The 19,327-nt window shown below is 44.4% G+C and overlaps 1 protein-coding gene across 1 annotated transcript; it reads left to right on the forward strand.

Annotated features, from left to right (window-relative positions):
* The first annotated feature begins 7,304 nt into the window (after positions 1–7,304).
* LOC107400190 (paired immunoglobulin-like receptor B) lies at positions 7,305–19,327 on the forward strand. Its single transcript, XM_076568747.1, has 18 exons — positions 7,305–7,514; positions 7,679–7,714; positions 7,898–8,182; positions 8,324–8,626; positions 8,930–9,214; positions 9,640–9,930; positions 10,235–10,519; positions 10,656–10,958; positions 12,273–12,557; positions 13,259–13,561; positions 13,780–14,073; positions 14,300–14,602; positions 16,336–16,455; positions 16,761–16,827; positions 16,904–16,941; positions 17,147–17,199; positions 18,444–18,599; positions 18,675–19,327. The coding sequence occupies exons 1-18, from the start codon at positions 7,376–7,378 to the stop codon at positions 18,783–18,785; spliced, it is 3,657 nt and encodes a 1,218-aa protein (XP_076424862.1). The 5' UTR covers positions 7,305–7,375; the 3' UTR covers positions 18,786–19,327.

Raw genomic sequence — 19,327 nt, forward strand, 5'->3', positions numbered from 1 at the left:
TTAAACTGTTTAAATAGACCTCTAACTCCTAAGTTAATACAAGCAGTCATTAAAAGTCTCCCAACCAAAAGAAGTTCAAAATCAGATGGTTTCATTTCAGAATCTTAACAGATTTTCAAAGAAAGCTAATTCCAATACTCTTCAAATTGTTCTACACAATAGAAACAGAAGGAACATTACCAAACACTTATGAGGTTACAGTTACCCTGATACCCAAACCACACAAAGATGCAAAAAAGAAAGTGTATTACAGACCAATCTCCCTCATGAACATTGATGCGAAAATACTCAATAAAATATTGGCAAACTGAATCAAAGAACATATCAAAAAATTATCCTACATGACCAAGTAGGCTTCATCACAGGGATGCAGGAATGGTTCAATATGAAAATCTGTCAATGTAACAGACCATATAAACACACTGAAAGAAAAACAAAACACATGATCATCTCATTAGATGCTGAAAAAGCCTTTGACAAAATCCAACACCCCTTATGATAAAGGCCCTAAAGAGATCAGGAATACAAGGAACATACCTAAACATAATGAAGGCCATTTACAGTAAGCCAACAGCCTACATCAAGTTAAATGGAGAGAAACTCATAGTAATTCCACTAAATTTGGAAACACCACAAGGCTGTCTACTCTTCCCATATTTATTCAATATAGTACTTGAAGTTATATCCAGAACAATAAGACAACAAAAAGAGGTCAAAAGGATTGAAATTGGAAATGAAGAATTCAAACTTTCAATATTTGTAGACAATGTGATAGTATACATATGTGACACCAAAAATTCTATGAGGGAACTCCTTCAGCTGATAAACTCCTTCAGTTTGTGGCAGCATACAAGATTAACTAAAAAAAGTAGCCCTTTATATACAAATGACAAATGGGCTGAGAAAGAAATCAGAGAAACATCACCCTTTACTATAGCCACAAATAATATAAAATACCATGGAGGTAAATAAACTAAGCAAGTGAAAGACCTGTATGATAAAAACTTTAAGTCTCTGAAGAAAGAAATTGAAGAAGATTTCAGAAAATGGAAAGATCTCCAATGCTCATGGATAGATAGGATTAACATAGTAAAAATGGCAATCTTACCAAAAGCAATCTACAGATTCAATGCAATACCCATCAAAATCCCAAAAGAATTCTTCACAGACCTGGAAAGAACAATACTTATCTTTATATGAAAAACAAAGAAACCCAGGATAGCTAAAAGTATCCCCTAGAGTAAAGCAAACTCCGGAGGCATCACAATCCCTGATGTCAAGCTCTACTATAGAGCTATAGTAATAAAAGCAGCTTGGTACTGGCATAAACACTGACATGTGGAGCAGTGGAATTGAGTTGAAGATTCTTACATTAGTCTGTGCACCTATGAACACCTGATTTTAGACAAAGAAGCCAAAACTGTACCATGGAGAAAAGAAAGCATCTGTAACAAATGGTGCTGGCATAACTAGATGTCAACATGTAGAAGATTTCAAATCCATCCATATCTGTCACCATGCACAAAACTCAAGTCCAAGTGGATCACAGATTTCAAGATAAATCCAATTACATTGAACTTGATAGAAGAGAAAATAGTAAGTAGTCTTGAACACATTATCACCGGAGATCACTTCCTGAATATAACACCAGTAGCACAGACACTGAGAGCAACAATTAATCAATGGAACCTCCTGAAACTGAGAAGCTTTTTTATGGCAAAGACATGGTCAATAAGACAAAATGACAGCCTACAGAATGGGAAAAGATCGTCACTAATCCCACATCTGACACAGGACTGATCTCCAAAATATATAAAAACTCAAGAAACTAGACATCAAAATACCTAACAGTTCAATTAATAATGGGCTATAGAGCTAAATGGAGAATTCTCAATAGTAGAATTTCAAATGGCTGAAAGACATTTAAGGAATTGCTCAACATCCTTAGTCATCAGGGAAATGCAAATCAAAACAACTCTGAGATACCATCTTACTTCTGTCAGAATGGCTGTGATCACAAACACTGAAGACAGCTTATGTTAAAGAGGATATGGAGCAAAGGGAACTCTCCTAAACTGTTGGTATGAATGCAAACTTGTACAGCCACTCTGGAAATCAGTATGGCAGTTTCTCTGAAAATTGGCAATCAATCTACCTCAAGACCCAGCCATACCTCTCTCTCTTGGGCATATTCCCAAGGAATACTCATCTTACCACAAGGACATATGCTCAACTATGTTCATAGCAGCATTATTCATAATAGCCAGAACCTGGAAACAACCTAGATGCTCCTCAACTGAAGAATGGATAAAGAAAATGTGGCATATATACACAAAGGAGTACTTACTCAGCAGAGAAAAATCAATGACATCATGAGGTTTGCAGGCAAATGGATGAAACCAAAAAATATAATCCTGTGTGATGTCATCCAGACTCAGAAGGACAAACATGGTATGTACACACTCACAAGTGGATAGTAGATGTAAAGCAAAGGATAACCAGACTACAACCCATAGCTAACTACCAAGGAGGACCCTAAGAGAGACACATAGATAGCCCAGTGAAGGAAAAATAGATGATATCTACATGAGCAAACTCTGAGTGAGGGGGAGTAATGGAGGGCAAAGAATGAGGGATGAGAACATAAGGAGATGGAAGGTTCAAGCTGAAACAGGGGCAGAGTGGGAGAGCAAGGAGACAGATACCATGATAGATGGAGACATCATGAGAACAGGAAGAATGAGGGTGCTAGGAAAGTTCCCAAGAATTCACAAGGATGACCCCACCTTAGATTTCTAGCAATAGTGGAGAGGGTACCTGAACTGATCTACTCCAGTAACCAGATTAGTGAACACCCTAGTTGTCCTCATAGAGACTTCATCTAGTACTGATGGAAGCAGATGCAGAGATCCAAGGCTGGGTGCCAGGCTGAGCTTCAGGAATCCAGTTGACGAGAGAGAGGAGGGATTCTGTAAGTGAGGGACATCAAGATCATGATGGAAACACATACAGAGACAAGAAGCAACACTACTGGAAACTCAGGTACTGTGGGCCAGTAGGTGTGGAGACCCCATGAGACTGGACTAGGCCCTCTGGATATGTGAGACAGTTTTGAACTGTTTGGGGGCCCCCAGGCAAATAGAGCACAGAACATACATAGCTACCAATATTCTTTTGGATCCTGACCCTACCTCAGCCTCCATGGAGGAAGTCTCCCTGCAATGATACTTAAGAAGGCTGGTTCAGGGATGAACAAGGTTAACCTCCTTCCCCCCATGGCCAAAATTATCTTTAATTTTAATTTTTTTTATTAAGAAATTTTCTACTCACTCTACATACCACCCATAGATCTCACCTCCTCCCTCCTCCAAATCCCAGCCCTCTCTCCAAAAACACCCCATATTCCCATATCTCCCAAATTAAGGTCTCCCATGGGGAGTCAGCAGAGCCCAGCACACTGAGCCTAGGCAGGTCTAAGCCCCTTCTTACTGCACCAAGGCTGTGCAAGGCATCACACAACAGGCACCAGATTCCCAAAAGCCTGCCCATGCACCAGAGATGGATCCTGATCCCCCTGTCCTGGGTGCCCCCCAAACAGTTTGAACCAAACAACTTGCTTTGATATCCAGAGGGTCTAGTCCACTCCCATGGGGGCTCTACTGCCACTAGTTTACAGTTCATGGGCTTCCACTAGTGTGTCTTGTCATCTCTGTATGTCTTCCCACTTGATCTCAATGTCCCCCACCTGCAGAATCCCTCCTCTCTCTCAGCGATTGGATTCCCAGAGTTCAGCCTGGTGCCTGGCTGTGGATCTCTGCATCTGCCTCCATTGGACAAAGGCTCTATGATGACATCTAGGTTATTTGCCAGACCGGTCACCAGAGTAGACCAGTCCAGGCACCCTCTGGACCACTGCAAGCAGACCAAGGTGGGGTCACCCTTATGGATTCCTGAGAGCCTCCTCAGCACCCTGACTCTTCCTGTTTGCATGATGTCCTCCTCTATCATGGTATCTCCCTCCCTGCCCTCCCACTCTGTCCCTGTTCCAGCTTGATGCTCCCATTTCCCTATGTTCTCATCCCCAACTCCTCGCCCTCTGCCATCCCCTCACACCCAGTCTGCTCATGTAGATCTCATCCACTTCTTTGCAGGGTCATCCATGTGTCCCTCCTAGGGTCTTTCCCTGCTAGCTGGCCTCTTTGGTGCTGTGGGTTGCAGTCTGGCCATCCCTTCCCTCATATCTAGTATCCACTTCTCTGCCTTTGAATTAGTATTCTTCTCCTTCTTCTATCCCTCTTATATTTAGGTTTGGTCTTCTGAGATGGTGTCCCAAATTTTCTGGACATTTGGAGTCATGATTTTTTTGGCTTTAGTGTTTTATTTGGCTGATGAAGCGATTTCTTCTATCTTATCTTCAAGAGCCAGAGATCTGCTCTTCTCTCTCTTGCATTCTGTTGGCTTTGCTTGCATCTGTAGTTCCTGTTCATTTACTCAGATTGTCCACTTCCAGCATTCCCTCAGTTTGTGTCTTCTTTATTGACTTTATTTTAGTTTTGAAATCTTGAGCGGTTTCCCACATTTGTTTAATTGCTTTCTCTTGGCTTCCAAAGGATTTTATGATATCTTCCCATTTTTTTGCTTGAATTTTCCTTGATATCTTTAAGGGAATTTTTCATTTCCTCTTTAAAGATCCCTATCATCTTCTTAAGGTCATTTTTAAGGTCGATTTCTTCTGTTTCTTCTGTGTCAGGATGTTCAGGCCTTGCTGATGTAGGTTCTGATGGAGCCATATTGGTTTTTATGTTGTTGACTATATTTTTGCACTGTGTCTACCCATTTCTTTCTCCATTCGGTGCAAGTGGTGTCTGTGTCTGAGGGAGCCTCTCTTGGTCTGATTGATACACTTGTTCCAGAGGGATCTCTTGGTCTAGTGGGTGCTCATGGACTCTTTGTCTCAGGGAGCAGTTCTTAGTCCAATTGGCACTCTTGGGCTCTGTCTCAGGGAGTAGCTAAATCTTGGCATGTGGGAGGGTAGTGATGGTTGTGGTTTGTGGCTTGCAGGGTCTGGTGGTGGATGGTGGTAATCTCATCTGTCTGCAGTAGGTCTGCCTGCTGACTGGCCTGAAACTGGGACTGCAATGGGTGCTGGTGTAGGGGCACAGGGTTGTGTCCGTGAGCCCAAATCCTAGGGGCTGGCTTGTTCAGGTATGAAGATAAAGACTCACCTTTTAGTCGAATTGGGTGCTGGAGGGCTCTGTCTCAGGGAACAGTTGCAGTCTCAGAGGGTAGGTGGGATTTGGGGGAGGTGGGACTTGGGTTACAGGGTCTGATGGGGGATGGTGGTAGTCTGACCTGTCTGCGAGAGGTAGGTCTGCCTGCCAATTGGCCTGAAACTGTAACTGCAATGGATGCAGTTGTAGGGTGGCAGGGTTGTGCCCCTGGGCCCAAAGCCTAGGGGATGGGGTTTCCGGGAATGAGGATAAAGACTCACCTCTTAGTCCAATCAGGTGCTGTCGGGCTCTGTCTCATCTTTAATATTTTTATTTAAAAGTATTTTTTTCATTTTACATTCCAACCATAGTTTCCCTTTCTGCCCCTCCTCCTGCTCATTCTCACCTTTTCCCCACTCCCATATAATCCTCTGAGTGTAAAACCTCCCATGTGTAGTCAAAAAACTCTGGCCTATCAAATTGAGACAGGAGCAAGCCCCTCCCCCTGTATCAATAGCCTCTTTTCTTGAACACTGAACCTTCTGCAATTTGGGAACTTTAGTTTTCACCTCTGCTTTTCAGCTTATAATTTTGAAGACCTTCAAATTTTAGATGTAATATATTAACTATCTGCAAAACATGAGAACACAGACAGGCCCTTTAACCATAATATTTACATGACCAAAACCTTATTTTATCCAAACTACATTATAAAACAGTGTGAAAGTTAATCATTCCTTCAACACCCAAGTCACAAGCACTCCTGAAACCAAAAGCATGGTGAAAATGATGCTGATGTTAGACAAGCAGGATGTTGCTGGGGCTCATAGATGGGATGCCAACAACATTGCTGGAATGAACATTTGTGGATGAACAGGCCTTAATTCAAATTCAGACTTCACACAAAATAGAAGCATTCTGAACAATAAAATAGGAACACCTAATAAGAAAACATGCTGAGAAGTTGTTGCTATGGAAATCATGTATTTTGGAAAGAAAAGGGCATGAATCTATCAGGAATTATTTAGCATAGACTCAAATCAGAGCCATGAGAATACCACATTTCCTTTTCTGTTTCCATGGATTTCTCCTGTGTGTTCATCCAGGAGATCTGAAGAATCAGGTGCTCTTGTGTCCCTTCTGTTCTGTTTGATCCCAACAGCATCAGCCTGCATCTCCCCTTGTTGTATAATAGTGCTCTCCAGGAATGGCAGTACTGTTGTCCTGTGAGTCTCTGTAGCTGTGATTACACACAGGTCACCTGCACAAGATTGGCCCCATGAATATTCCTTCATGGTATAGAGGCTCCTAAGGCCACTCCTCTTCCATCAGAAATATTGGCAATTGGCTTTTTTTCTCATGAATCTAACCACTGAACCGTTTCCAATATTGGTGAGCATAGTGTAGCACACAGTTCCCAACAGTGGTATGTGAGATTGTTGCTGGATGTAGTCTAGACTACATAGTGAGTTCCAGGACAGCCAGCACTACATAGTGAGACCCTGTCTCAGCAAACAAACAAACAAATCAAAATATTAACCAAAACCAAGACTGATGACAGGCTTCTAAGGACCCTAATATAACTCATTGCATCATCAGGTAGATTTGTGTGGAGTCTTGTCTTTGTTCCTATCACTGTTGTCTCATGTCAGGTGTGTAGACATTGTGCTTGTATCCCTAGGTAAAATTCACACAACATCCCAAAGAATCTCCCAGGCAGGCTAGAAAACTGACCATGAGTTTTGTCTGGCTGCAGGAGTAAAGGAGAACCAAGAAGAAGCTCTGAGAGAAAAAGACCAACCACCTCGGAGCCCATCAAATGAAGGTCCTGACTCAGGAATTCACCAGGTTTATTTTGCATTAAGTCCTGGTCTGTGGTGACTGGGAGCATACAGGCAGATGTAGATGGTTACAGTGGAGATGTTCTGAAGGAAGAGACCACAATCAGACTTGGGCTTATAATCCCAGCACTCAGCAAGCTTAAGGATGAGGAGGAGTCTGAGACTTGCATGAGATTTAAGAGGTTCTTTTTCAGAAACAGAAACAAAATCTAAGAAACCAGGGAGAGACAGAAGTCACAAATTCGGGACGCCAACCCATTACAGCAGAGGAAAGAAGAGTCAGGCGCCTGAATAGAGCAGTTCCTCTTTCTCAGGGGCTTCCTCATGATCACAAGCAGAACCCAGTCTGCACAGGCCACAAGTTTTGTGTCTGTATGTGTTTGGAAAAGAGGCCGATCTTCTGTAAACTTGTGGCAACTGGAAGATGCCATGACCCCCCTTTTTACAGGTCTACTCTATCTTGGTGAGATGTCAAATGGGGAGGGAGAATTCTCATCTGATCGGGAATCCACCTCACATCCCGAATTGGTCCATCAGGATGTCTCAGCAGCTCTACAAGGCATCTGGAAGTGGAGGTCATGCTCATGTTTTAGTGCAAACTCTCACAGGTAAATAACTCTTTTGCAGGACTGAGTCTGGACCTCAGGAACCCAGGATTGGCAGGTGAGTGTCTTCTCAGCTGTCCCAGTTTGGACATCCTTGGTGGGACCTCAGGTAATTCCTGAACAAGGAAGATGAAGGGCAGTTGGTGTGGGGGTAATGCTGGGGATACCTGAAATTTCCTAAGTCTGAGAAGCTGACATCTGAGGGAGAGTTCTGGGAAAGCAGCTGTCAATTTTCTTTCAGGGGCCCTCTCTAAACCTACACTCCGGGCAGTGCCAAGAAATGTAGTAGCCATTGGGAACCAGGTGACATTCTTCTGTGAAGGACCCTTAGAGGCCAAGGAATATTTTCTCTACAAAGAAGGAAGTCCAGAGTACCCAATACCACCAACACTTCTAGAAACTGAAAACAAAGCCACATTCTCCATCTCATCGGTTAAATGGTACAATGCAGGCCACTATTGGTGCATCTATACTAGCACCAATGGTATGTCAGAAAGAAGTGACTTCCTGGAGCTGGTGGTGACAGGTGAGAGGACTTTTACTAACCCAAGATTCTGCCTTAAGCAAAGGAATATGTTCACTGGGGTCTCCTTTTCTCAAATCTGAGAAAAGTAGAACAATGCTTCCCATATGGGTTTACTTAACAGGCTTTTTTCTTTTCTCCTAGGAGTTTTCCCAAACAGAGTCACCCTTTCATCCCTGTCCAGTCCTGTGGTGACTTCAGGAGGGCATGTGACCCTTCAGTGTGTCTCAGAAGAGGCATATAACATGTTTATTCTAATGAAGGAAGATGAGAAGTTCTCCAGGCCTTTGCCCTCACAGAATATACACCCCGAGCTATTGGGAGCCCTGTTCACTGTGGGTCCTGTGACCCCCAACCAGAGGTGGAGGTTCACATGCTATGGGTATGATATGAGCATTCCTCAGGCATGGTCAGTGCCCAGCAACCACCTAGAACTCCTGGTCTCAGGTAAGGAAGTACAGAACTTTACTTTACATGATATTGTAACTGACACAGGATCCCAGGAAAGGACTGATGTGTGGTGGTTGATCAAGAGTCTGGGTTACTGAAATCAGTGTCACAGATCTGTGGTACAGCTTGAATTGAGGTGCAAAATCTAGGGTTTATTTAACAGTGGACCCACAATCCAAGGAAAAGTGAGGTCTTTAAGCATTCTTCTGCAATTGCAGATCAGCTTACATGCCACTGGCAACTCTGACCTTCTCTGTGCAATTCTCCTAACATCTCCCTTTTCCCTTTCATTCTTTGCAGGGACCCTTCACAAACCCACCATCTGGGCTTATCCTAGCTCTGTGATCACCTTAGGGAGTCCTGTTACCCTATGGTGTGAGGTAACTCTAGAAACCCAAATGTGTATTATATATAAAGAGGGAAGCCTAGGACCCTGGGACCAACAAATCCAAAGAGTCCACAAGAATAAGGCAAAACTCACCATTCCATCTATGACTGAACTGAATGCAGGACACTATCACTGTTACTCTTATACCTCTCAGGGATGGTCAGAGCGCAGTGACACCTTAGAGCTGGTGGTGACAGGTGAGAGGACACTCAAAAATCTTAGCCCCACTCGTTGCATGAGTTGGCTGTTTGAATCCTGGGACCTATGCAGGGACGCTTGGCTCGGTCTGGGAGGGGGGGACTGGACCTGGCTGGACTGAGTCTACAAGGTCGATCCCGGTCCTCGGAGGAGACCTTGATCTGGAGGAGATGGGAATGAGGGGTGGGGTGGGGGGAGGGGGAGGGGGGCGAGAGTGGGAGAACAGGGGAATCTGTGGCTATTATGTTGAACTAAATGATGTTGTAAAATAAATTTACTAAAAAAAAAAAATAAAAAAAAATCTTAGCCCCAGATGCTATTCTCATGAAAAGACAGTAATAATGGTATCTGCCATCAAATGATAGCCATGGGGAGAATTCATCCTGTGTGATCCTCTTTAACATTCCATGTGCATTTCTTCTAGGAGTCTACTACAAACCAACTTTGTCAACCCTGCATTTTCCTGTTGTTTCTTTAGGAGGGTCTGTGACCCTCTCTTGTTCTTCATATCAGAGATACAACTGTTTCATTTTAACTAAGGATGACCAGAATGTCAGCAGTTCACAATATTTATACACTAGGACATGCCAGTCCACATTCCAAGTGGGTCCAGTGAATCCCAGGCAAAGGTGGAGGTTCAGATGCCATGTCTATCACACAAGAAATCCTCAGGTGTGGTCTAAAGCCAGTGAACCCCTGGAGCTCCTGGTCTCAGGTGAGGAAGCCTCCACACTCTCTTCAGAATCATTGTCCCGGTAGAAACCATGTTGTGTGATGTGTCTGAGGATCCAGGGCTCCTGAGACAATTGACACAGCATGCAGATTATGGGAGTCACTGCATAAAAATGAGAGGATGGCATAGTGAGATTGGATCTTGGGAGGGTCACGAGAGACTGAGTCTTCCATGGCATTACTCATCCGCTTGCTATTTCAGAGTAAATTTCAAGATCAGAACTATGTTTGACATTTACTGTGAAACTGTTCCAAATCCCATCTCCTTCTCACCTACTTACCTGCAGGGACCCTTCAGAAACCCACCTTGTGGGCTGAACCAAGTTCTGTGATTGCCTCTGGCAATGATGTGACCATCTGGTGTGAGGGGACCAAGGAAACCCAAATATATTTCTTGTATAAAGAAGGAAGCTCAGCACCCTGGGACAGTCAAACTCCAAAAGATCCTGGTAACAAGGCCATGTTCTCCATAGCATCCATGGAAAAGAATCATGCAGGGCAATATCGCTGTTACTCATATAAATCTGCAGGGTGGACACAGCACAGTGACACACTGGAGCTGGTGGTGACAGGTGAGAGGACACTTCTCCAACACTAGGACCATCATTGAGGAAAGGAATATGTTCACTGTAGTGTGTCCTCATATTCCAAAAGAGAGTAAATGTTTACCATGTGATTCCACTTACCATGCTTCCTATTTCTTCCTAGGAGTTTACCCCACCAAAATCACCCTGTCAGCCCTTTCCAGCCCTGTGGTGACCTCAGGAGGAAATGTGACCTTTCAGTGTGTCTCACAAAAGGCATATAACATGTTCATTCTAATGAAGGAAGATGAGAAGTTCTCCAGGCCTTTGCCCTCACAGAAAATACACCCTGAGCTTTTTGGAGCTGTGTTCACAGTGAGTCCTGTGACCCCCAACCAGAGGTGGAGGTTCACATGCTATGGCTATGATTGGAGTAACACACAGGCGTGGTCAGTACCCAGTAACTCCCTAGAGCTCCTGGTCTCAGGTAAGGAAGTTCACGACTCTCCATTGACTGTAATTATAACTGACACAGAATCCCAGCAAAGGACCTGTTGTGTAGTGAGTCATTGTGAGCAAGGGCTACTGAAGTCAATGTCTCAGAATGTGAGATACAACTTGACCTGAGGAACAGAAACCAGGGTTGACATTTAGGATGCAATTTAATTTCCTTTTGAAAGTGTGATGTTTATGTGTCCTTCTGCTATTGCAGATCAGCTTATGTGTCCCTGTAATGGCGACCTTCTCTGCGCAATTCTCCTAACAGATGCACCTCCTTTCTTTCTTCTTCTTTGCTGGGGCCCTTCATAAACCCTCAATATGGGCTGAGCCAGGTTATGTGATCACATCAGAGCGTCCTGTCACCATCTGGTGTGAGGATGAAAAACCCAAACATATGTGCTACACAAAGAGGGAAGCCTAGACCCCTGGGGCAGAGAGACCCAAAAGAATCACAACAATAAGGCAAAATTCACCATCCCTTGTGATAACACTGCAGACAGGCTGATATCACTGTTACTCTCACAACTTTCCTGGCTTGTCAGAATGCAGGGACACCCTGGAGCTTGTGGTAACTGGTGACGGGATAGTCTGGAGTCATGTGGATCCCCAGATGTGACTCTTAAGATAAGGGTGTGCTCTGAATATATCCCCATGTGTCAGTCAGGTCTGAGGGACAATCCACACTGTGTAAAGCCATTTAATATTCCATATGTATCTCTCCTACATGTCCAAAATAAACCACCCTGTTTTCACCGCCAAACTCTGTTGTACTCCTAGAAGGCTCTGTGATCCTCTCATGTACTTAAATCAGAGACACAACTGATTCATTTTAATTAAGCATAAACAATTCTTCATCTCCATGTGCTTACAATATATATATGATGGGCTGTCTCTAGCCAGGTTCCAGGTGAGTCCCATCACACTCAGTAAAAGATGGAGGTTAGCAATCCTCAAGTGTTGTCAGAATATAATGACATACTGTAGCATCTAGTCTCAGAGGAAGCCCCAGTCTCTCTGTTAACTGACACTGAACCTGAAACAGGTTTCCCATGGAGACCCTAATGTGTGATGAGTTAAGGAAAGGACAGGTCCATTAACCTACTGATACAGAAGCAGACCGTGGGAGTGAAGGTAGAGAAACCAATGAGGGGTCTTGTGAGAACAGAACCTGGTAGTTAGCAGAGAGATGTATCTTCAGATTGGTGCATGTGTCCTTCTGTTATTCAAAGCTCAAGTCTGAGTTTCACATTCACTGTACAACTTTTTAAAGTCCCACATCGCTCTCACTTACTCTTTTCAGGGACACTCCAGAAAGCCACCATATGGGCTGAGCCAGGCTCTGTGATCACCTCAGGGAATCCTGTGACAATCTGGTGTGAGGGGTCCAAGGAAACCCAAATATATTTCCTGTATAAAGAAGGAAGCTCAGCACCCTGGGACAGTCAAACTCCCAAAGATCCTGGTAGCAAGGCCATGTTCTCCATAGCATCCATGGAGAAGCACCATGCAGGGCAATATCGCTGTTACTCTTACAAATCTACAGGCTGGACAGAGCACAGTGAGCCCCTGGAGCTGGTGGTGACAGGTGAGTGGACAATATGGGTTACAGTCCTCACCCTGAAAGCTCTGCTGTTTGCAGGAAAATGACCCACATGAAGTAATGAGAAAAAATCTGATCAGGCTGACATAGTAGTTGCCAGGTCACACTCTTGAAAGTCTGAAGCAAATTTAAACACAGAACAATTCTGAAAAAAAAAAGATTACAGGTGAAATCGAAACCCTAATGAACAACTAGGCATAATTACATCAAAACTCAAATCAGAGTACATTTGAATGTGAAGACTGATTTTATATCTTGAGGGCCTTTGCTCTGGTGTTGTCTCTGACTGAGGTAATGCCAATGGCAGCAGGCTAAAAACTATATGTGACATCTCCCCAAAGGATGAGCTTCATTAATGAATGCCAATGATAAAGGTCTAGGGAGGAGAGTCTCCAATAAACATCCTCAGGGATTCAGGTAAAGTTTGGATCTACAAATGGAAAGGTCACCTGGGTATTAACAATATCCATTCCTAGCTTTCTTCTAGAAAACAGGTATTTATCTCCTCCATTGAGCAGAAACACTATATGAGTAACATTTCTGATTTCTCCCATATTATTGGTGAATCTGAGTACATTATGCCCTCTACATTTTTCCCTCAGGAAAAATATCTGTAAACATTTTCAGCCATAGCCCAGCTGCTGCAGACAATGTATCATTTAACAGGCTCTGTCCTCTTTTTCTAGGTGTCTACCATGACAAACCTATTCTTTCAGCTTTTCCCAGCCCTGTGGTGATCTCAGGTGGGAATGTGACCCTTCAGTGTGTCTCATCCAAAGGATATGATGGGTTCATTTTGACTGGGAAAGATCTGAAGTTCTCCAGGTCCCAAAAGGCACAGCTCATACACACTGGACAGTCCCTAGCTCTGTTTCCTGAGATTTCCATGATATCCAGCAAGAATGGTCCCTTCCGATGTTACGGATATTATACAATTACCTCACTTGTGTGGTCAGAGTCTAGTAACCCTCTGGAGATACATGTCTCAGGTGAGGAAGTCTCTTCATTCACTCAACTGTTTGACACCAGAAACCATTTGACATATGCCCTGCTGAACCCTCAAGGATGGTTTGGGGCCATGATGGCTGAAGGGACTTCTTTAGGGATAGGCCTAGAGTATGAATGGCCATGGAGTGTCAGAGAAGGATGGGATATGGAATGTAATGGAAGAGCCAGCTGAATAACTTCCTGTCTATCCTCCTTCCAGGCCTGTCAGGGAAGCCCTCCCTGGTGACCGAACATGGCCCTGTCCTGGGCCCTGGAGAAAACCTGACCCTTCAGTGTTCCTCTGAGATAAGTTATGACAGATTTGTTCTGTCCAAGGAAGTGGAAAGTGACCTCCACCAGGTCTCTGTTCATCAGTCTCAAGCTGGATATTTTCATGCCAACTTCACCCTAGGTTTTGTGAATTTTTCCACTGGAGGCCGGTATAGATGCTATGGTTCTTATAACTTCTCAGACTGGTCAGCCCCCAGTGATTCTCTGGACATCCTCATCACAGGTGAGGAATGTAAGGCATTTAGTATGGACCCATCTCAGCACAGGCCTAGTTTGGTGGACGCCTGGGACTCATCAACAAAAAGATGATGAGCATCTCAGGGTGGAATAGGTCTAGGAAAAAGGGAGTGGATGAAGGGCTGCCTGTTAAATTGTAGAGATTAGGTTCTGAAAACGGGGCTCAGAACAATGGCTATAGAACTTCACTCACTTACTTTTCTTCTCTTTAGGACATCCTCCTGTCACACCCAATCTCTCAGTGTATCCAGGCACTACTGTGTCCTCAGGAGAGAATGTGACCCTGCTGTGTCAATCATCAGTCCCAGTGGACACATTCTTTCTGTTCAAGGAAGGTGCAGCCCATCCCTACATGCAACAAAGAGCAAAGTCTCAAGATCTACGATATGAGGCAGAATTCTTCATGAGTGCTGTGACCTCAGCCTTTGGGGGCTCTTACATATGCTTTGGTTCTAACAGCTCATCCCCTTACCTGCTGTCACATGCCAGTGTTCCTGTGGAGATCATAGTCTCAGGTGAGGTGACCCAGACGTTTGTGAGCTCTGAGGTTAATCCGGGACAATTGACCTAGGAATTGATCCATGCAGAGATTAAGAAGTAAACTGAGATTTCTCAATTAATAACCATCTCACCCTGTTCATGGCAATCCAGGAGATTCCAGGGAGGAAGCTGTGAGATGCTGGAGGGGTGTAGTGTAGATATAAGACTGAGAAGAGATGAGATATTTAGTGCAGCCTCCCTCACATCATTTCCCCAACAAATTTCCCACAGTCTCTTGTGGTCCAAAAATCCATTCCTATAGAGGTTTTAGATTTTCTGGTCTAGGGAAGTTGTTTCACCTGAGTGTGTGCAGAGTCTCTGTCCCCATGAGTCTTCATTCCTTTATTACCTTGAATGGTGACCAAGCTACTGGGTGTGAAGCAGAGATCCCAATATGGTCCCCAGAAACTCCGAGGTTTGGAAGCTAGGCTGCAACAGAGGCATCCTGAGGAAGAGTGACATTTTGATCTGTCCCAGGCTGAAACACATAAAATGACAGCAGGTGTCCGTTCTCCATATTTCCCCATCCTATTTTGTCAGGCCAAGAACAACAGCTCTTCATCCCTGCTGTTTCTGACCACAGAGGTCTGAGCAAGAAATCTACTGCAGGGTGTGTTCAGGGGCATCAAGCTAGTTATGTGGTGGGTGCATTCTTGTTTGGAGTGGGTGACAGGTACTATAGCTCCTGTCCAGTCCACTTCACTCATCTCTAGAAACCTTTGGAATTTAACATCACTGGTGGCAAGCCTTGCCCCCTCATTACCCAGAATTGAGCCCTGCTATTTAGAGAGTCACATGCCACACACCAAATTTCAATTGCCCCATCTCTTATGTGGTTCTCAGTTTCTCCAAGTGTAAACGGGAGAGCCCTGGCATAGACATTAATTCTTTTAAATGATGGTCTTACCTGTTTCATCTACTTACAGGGAAAGACTCTAGAGTCCTGTTCTGAAATAGTTCTGCCCCATTCGTCACTGTGCTGGTGACACTGTGTCAGAGTTTGGTACAGGGCTAGGGCAGAATATTCAGGATCATTCCTTCCACTTCATGAGGTTTAGCTCCAGTGTAGGAAACTTGGTGGGAGGACAGACACCTGGGTTGAATCCTCAGCAATGCACCTTCTCTCTGGGTGTCTTTTGGGGCAGGAAAACTACTGGAAGTGTTCGGAGATGGTCCCATGTACATGGCTATGACAATGATAGGTAGTAAATACAAACAGTCCACATTGGGTGTTCACACAGTAGGTTCTTTATTTTTATCTATTGATTGATTGATTGACTGATTCTTTTCTAATACAATACATTCCAATTGCCACTTCCCTTCCCTTCACTCTTTTGAGTTCCCTCAAACACATCCACTCTTCCCCACATCATTTACTCCTGTCCCATCTCCTCCAGGAAGAGAAGACCACTTAGGGGCATTAACTGAACATGGCACAACATGATACCATAATATTCGGCAGAAACCCTTGCCTCAAGTCAGGTGATGGAGAATAGTCAGAAGAATAGAGTCTCAAGAGCAGGCAAAAGTGTCAGATGCACCCACACCACCACTCTCAGAAGTCTCCCACAAAACACCAAACTAAGAACCGTAACATATGTGCAGAGGACCTAGTCCAGACCCATGAAGGCTCTGTGATAGCCTCTTCAGTCACACACCGTATGTTCTAATTTACAGTTCTTCCTTCATGATGTCCCATGTCTCATAGAACTGGAAGGATACCAAAAGGCTGTGATTGGTGTCTCTGTGGCCTTCTTCCTCCTGCTCTTCCTCCTCATCCTCTTCCTTATCCTCAGACTCAGGCATCAGAAGAACTACAGGAAGGGGGGTGAGTAGGGTGTGGGAGGCCTGGGTCTCAGTGTGGAGTGGGTCCCACTACGGGCTATCTAAGCAGAGGCCCAGGGCATCAGCCCCAGGGAAAGCCCAGATTGGGATACATTAGCTTAGAAACACTTCTGTAGAATCTCAACATAAAATGAGATCTGGAAATGTGTGCAATGTCCTCTATTGTATGGACTTTTCCATCGACTGGGAGGATTTTAACCGACATGCAATGAATTTGTCCCTTCTTTTTCTGAAAGTGCTAGGTAGGGGGCTCAACCCTCCTGGCTGAGGCTCCTTCCTCCCTTGCAGTGCAGACAAAGACTGACTTGCAACATCCTGCAGACTCATCAAACAAGGGCAAAAGATTCCAAAAGAGGTAACTCATGCCCAGAAATATTGACCTCACCTGCCTGACTCCATCGCTGTCAGTTGACACACTCTTCTTTCCACAGATCCACACCAGCTCCTGCCATCCAGGAAGAAATCTTGTGTGAGAGGAAGAGGACCCAGGAGGAAGGAGATGTCTGAGATCCCAACATCACAGGGGTGGAGGAGGGCCTGGGACACTGAACCCTCTCTGTGTACCCTCACTCCCTACATCTTCTCCTTCCATATGTGGGATATCGCAGGGGTCTGGGGATGTGAGATGTCCTGGGAATCTGGTCAGGGGAAAACTTGCATGTTTGTTATGACAGATGCTACTGTGAAGGTCACACAGCCTGCAGACAGCATGGAGCTGGATGTCCTGGTGAGACTATTGCTTATCCACAATGCTAAGGACGTATGACCCAATATAATGCCACAGCAATCTCTGTTCTTCCCCTTTTCAGCCCTTAGTATCATCCACAGCTGGCTCCTTGTTTCTTGAAGCACCTATATTGTGTATGCTGTGACCTCATTCTCTCTTTGTTTACTTTGACAATATGGCCCCAACTTTCTGACTCCTCAACATCTCTCTGGTTTCTAAAGTGATTTTAGAGGCACAAAAGAGAAAATGAGGGCCATAAGTTGTAGCTGAATGATAAAGTGAGTACTTTAGATGTATAAGGCCTTGTGTTAAACTCTAGTGATAAAACTAACAAGTAAATGAACATGAAACACAAGTAAGTGAGATCCATGTGCCTGAGAACATGTGTGCACATGTGTTTAAGCACAAGTAGAAGACAGGCGTCATCATCCGATGTGATGTCTTCATCTATTTTTCTCTAACTCATTTTCTCTGTCAGACTCTCTTAATGTCCATGGTGCTATTTATTTGGATGGATTGGTGCCACTGAGCACTGGGCACCAGTTGCTCCCTCATCATCACTTAGGTCCCAGGCATGTGAATTACTGCATGGCCCGTTTTTATGTAGCCACAGGGGATCACACTCAGGTGCTCATGTTTGCATAGTAACCACTCTGCTGCTTGAATCCTCTCCCCAGCTCAAGTGTCTCCCTCTTGACTATGCTTCTGTAAGGGCTGCAGATACAGCCAGGGACAGAACTCTCTACCCACTATGACCAGCTAAGATGCGAAATGATATGGAAATAAACTGAGACTGAGCAGTGCAAAGTGTATGAGGAAAATATATTAGAGGATATGGGTTGAGTTATGTAAGGCAGAGATGATCAGTGTGAGATTTAAGGGAACTTGAAAGAAGCCTTCTGTGGAGAAGCCTGAGTAGAGTTTCATACAACCTGTGATGAAGTTCCACATCAAGTTATGGAGCATGGTAGATCCAAGTTTCCTCGGGGTAGGGACATTCTCTTTCCAGAAGATAGAAGCATGGGAGAGGTCATCAATATTTAAGGATAATATTTCACAAGCACAGAGAAGTAACTGGCAGGCACCCTTATAGTCTCTAGAAAGTCTCAGAAGACTCCTTCAGCAATAGTTTACTTTAATAAAAATGTCTGAAGTATCATTCTTGCTCCCTGTGGAAGTATGTGTTGAGAGCCTCTGAGACACCACATCAATTCCCTTTGTTTCATTGTCTCTCTCTGCTGCAGAACCAACATGAAGAAGACACCTCTGAAGACTTGTATGCCCAGGTGAAGCCCTCGAGACTCAGAAGGACAGAGATCATCTCTTCTTCTCTCATGCCAAAGGAATTATTGGCCTCCAATGACACACCGTCAAAAGGAAATCAAGTCATAGATGAGCAGGTGGGTCCTGACTTCTCTAGTTCCCCATGCTCCCAGTGCCCAACCTGGACTTTCTTCTACACTTTCCCACTGCAGGCTGCTACAACAGAGGAGCCACATGATGTGACCTATGCCCAGATGTGCATTGTGACCCCAAGACACGGACATGTGAACCTCCCTTCTTCCAGGCAGGAAAGTCCAACCTGAGATCATACTCTGGCCTCTACCAATCCTGGGAGATCACACTCTGCATTTCATGGAGTAGTGAGGACTCAGGGATGTCAGAAAACAAGATCTGCCTCAGGTGCACAGTCATAGTGCAGACATGACCGGTCTCTGTAGCAGGAATCTTAAAAGTTCTTATTAATAAAATCAAACCTGAGGCCAGTTATTGGGGTGAATGCTGGAAGATCAGCGAAGCAGAACAAGCCACAGTTACCTCACCTTGGCAATCTCTCAGCTCATCTTGTTTCCTCAGACTGGATGCCTCTGAGTCGTCATCCAGAATGAATCTCAGCTGAACTGCTGCTCAAAGCCTAAAAGCTTAACCAGCCAAATGCTTCTAGTTTCTGGTCCTCACGCCTTATATATCTTTCTGCATTCTGCCATCACTCTCTGGGATTAAAGGCTCACTTTCTGGGATAAAGTCACCATGCCTGGCTGTTTCCAATGTGGCCTTGAACTCACAGAGATCCAGAGGGATTTCTGTCTCTGGAATGCTAGGATTAAAGGTGTGTGCTACCACTGCC

This window comes from Peromyscus maniculatus, chromosome 1 (assembly GCF_049852395.1).
Source record: "Peromyscus maniculatus bairdii isolate BWxNUB_F1_BW_parent chromosome 1, HU_Pman_BW_mat_3.1, whole genome shotgun sequence".
NCBI classification, from domain to species: domain Eukaryota; kingdom Metazoa; phylum Chordata; class Mammalia; order Rodentia; family Cricetidae; genus Peromyscus; species Peromyscus maniculatus.

What these genes read in the sequence shown, in the direction of transcription:
- LOC107400190 (XM_076568747.1), top strand. Translation starts at nt 7,376, where the DNA reads ATGATCACAAGCAGAACCCAGTCTGCACAGGCCACAAGTTTTGTGTCT. An exon ending in GGCAAAAGATTCCAAAAGAG is followed by an intron (nt 16,828 to 16,903) that starts GTAACTCATGCC and finishes TTCTTTCCACAG; the next exon opens with ATCCACACCAGCTCCTGCCA. An exon ending in GCATGGAGCTGGATGTCCTG is followed by an intron (nt 17,200 to 18,443) that starts GTGAGACTATTG and finishes TCTCTGCTGCAG; the next exon opens with AACCAACATGAAGAAGACAC.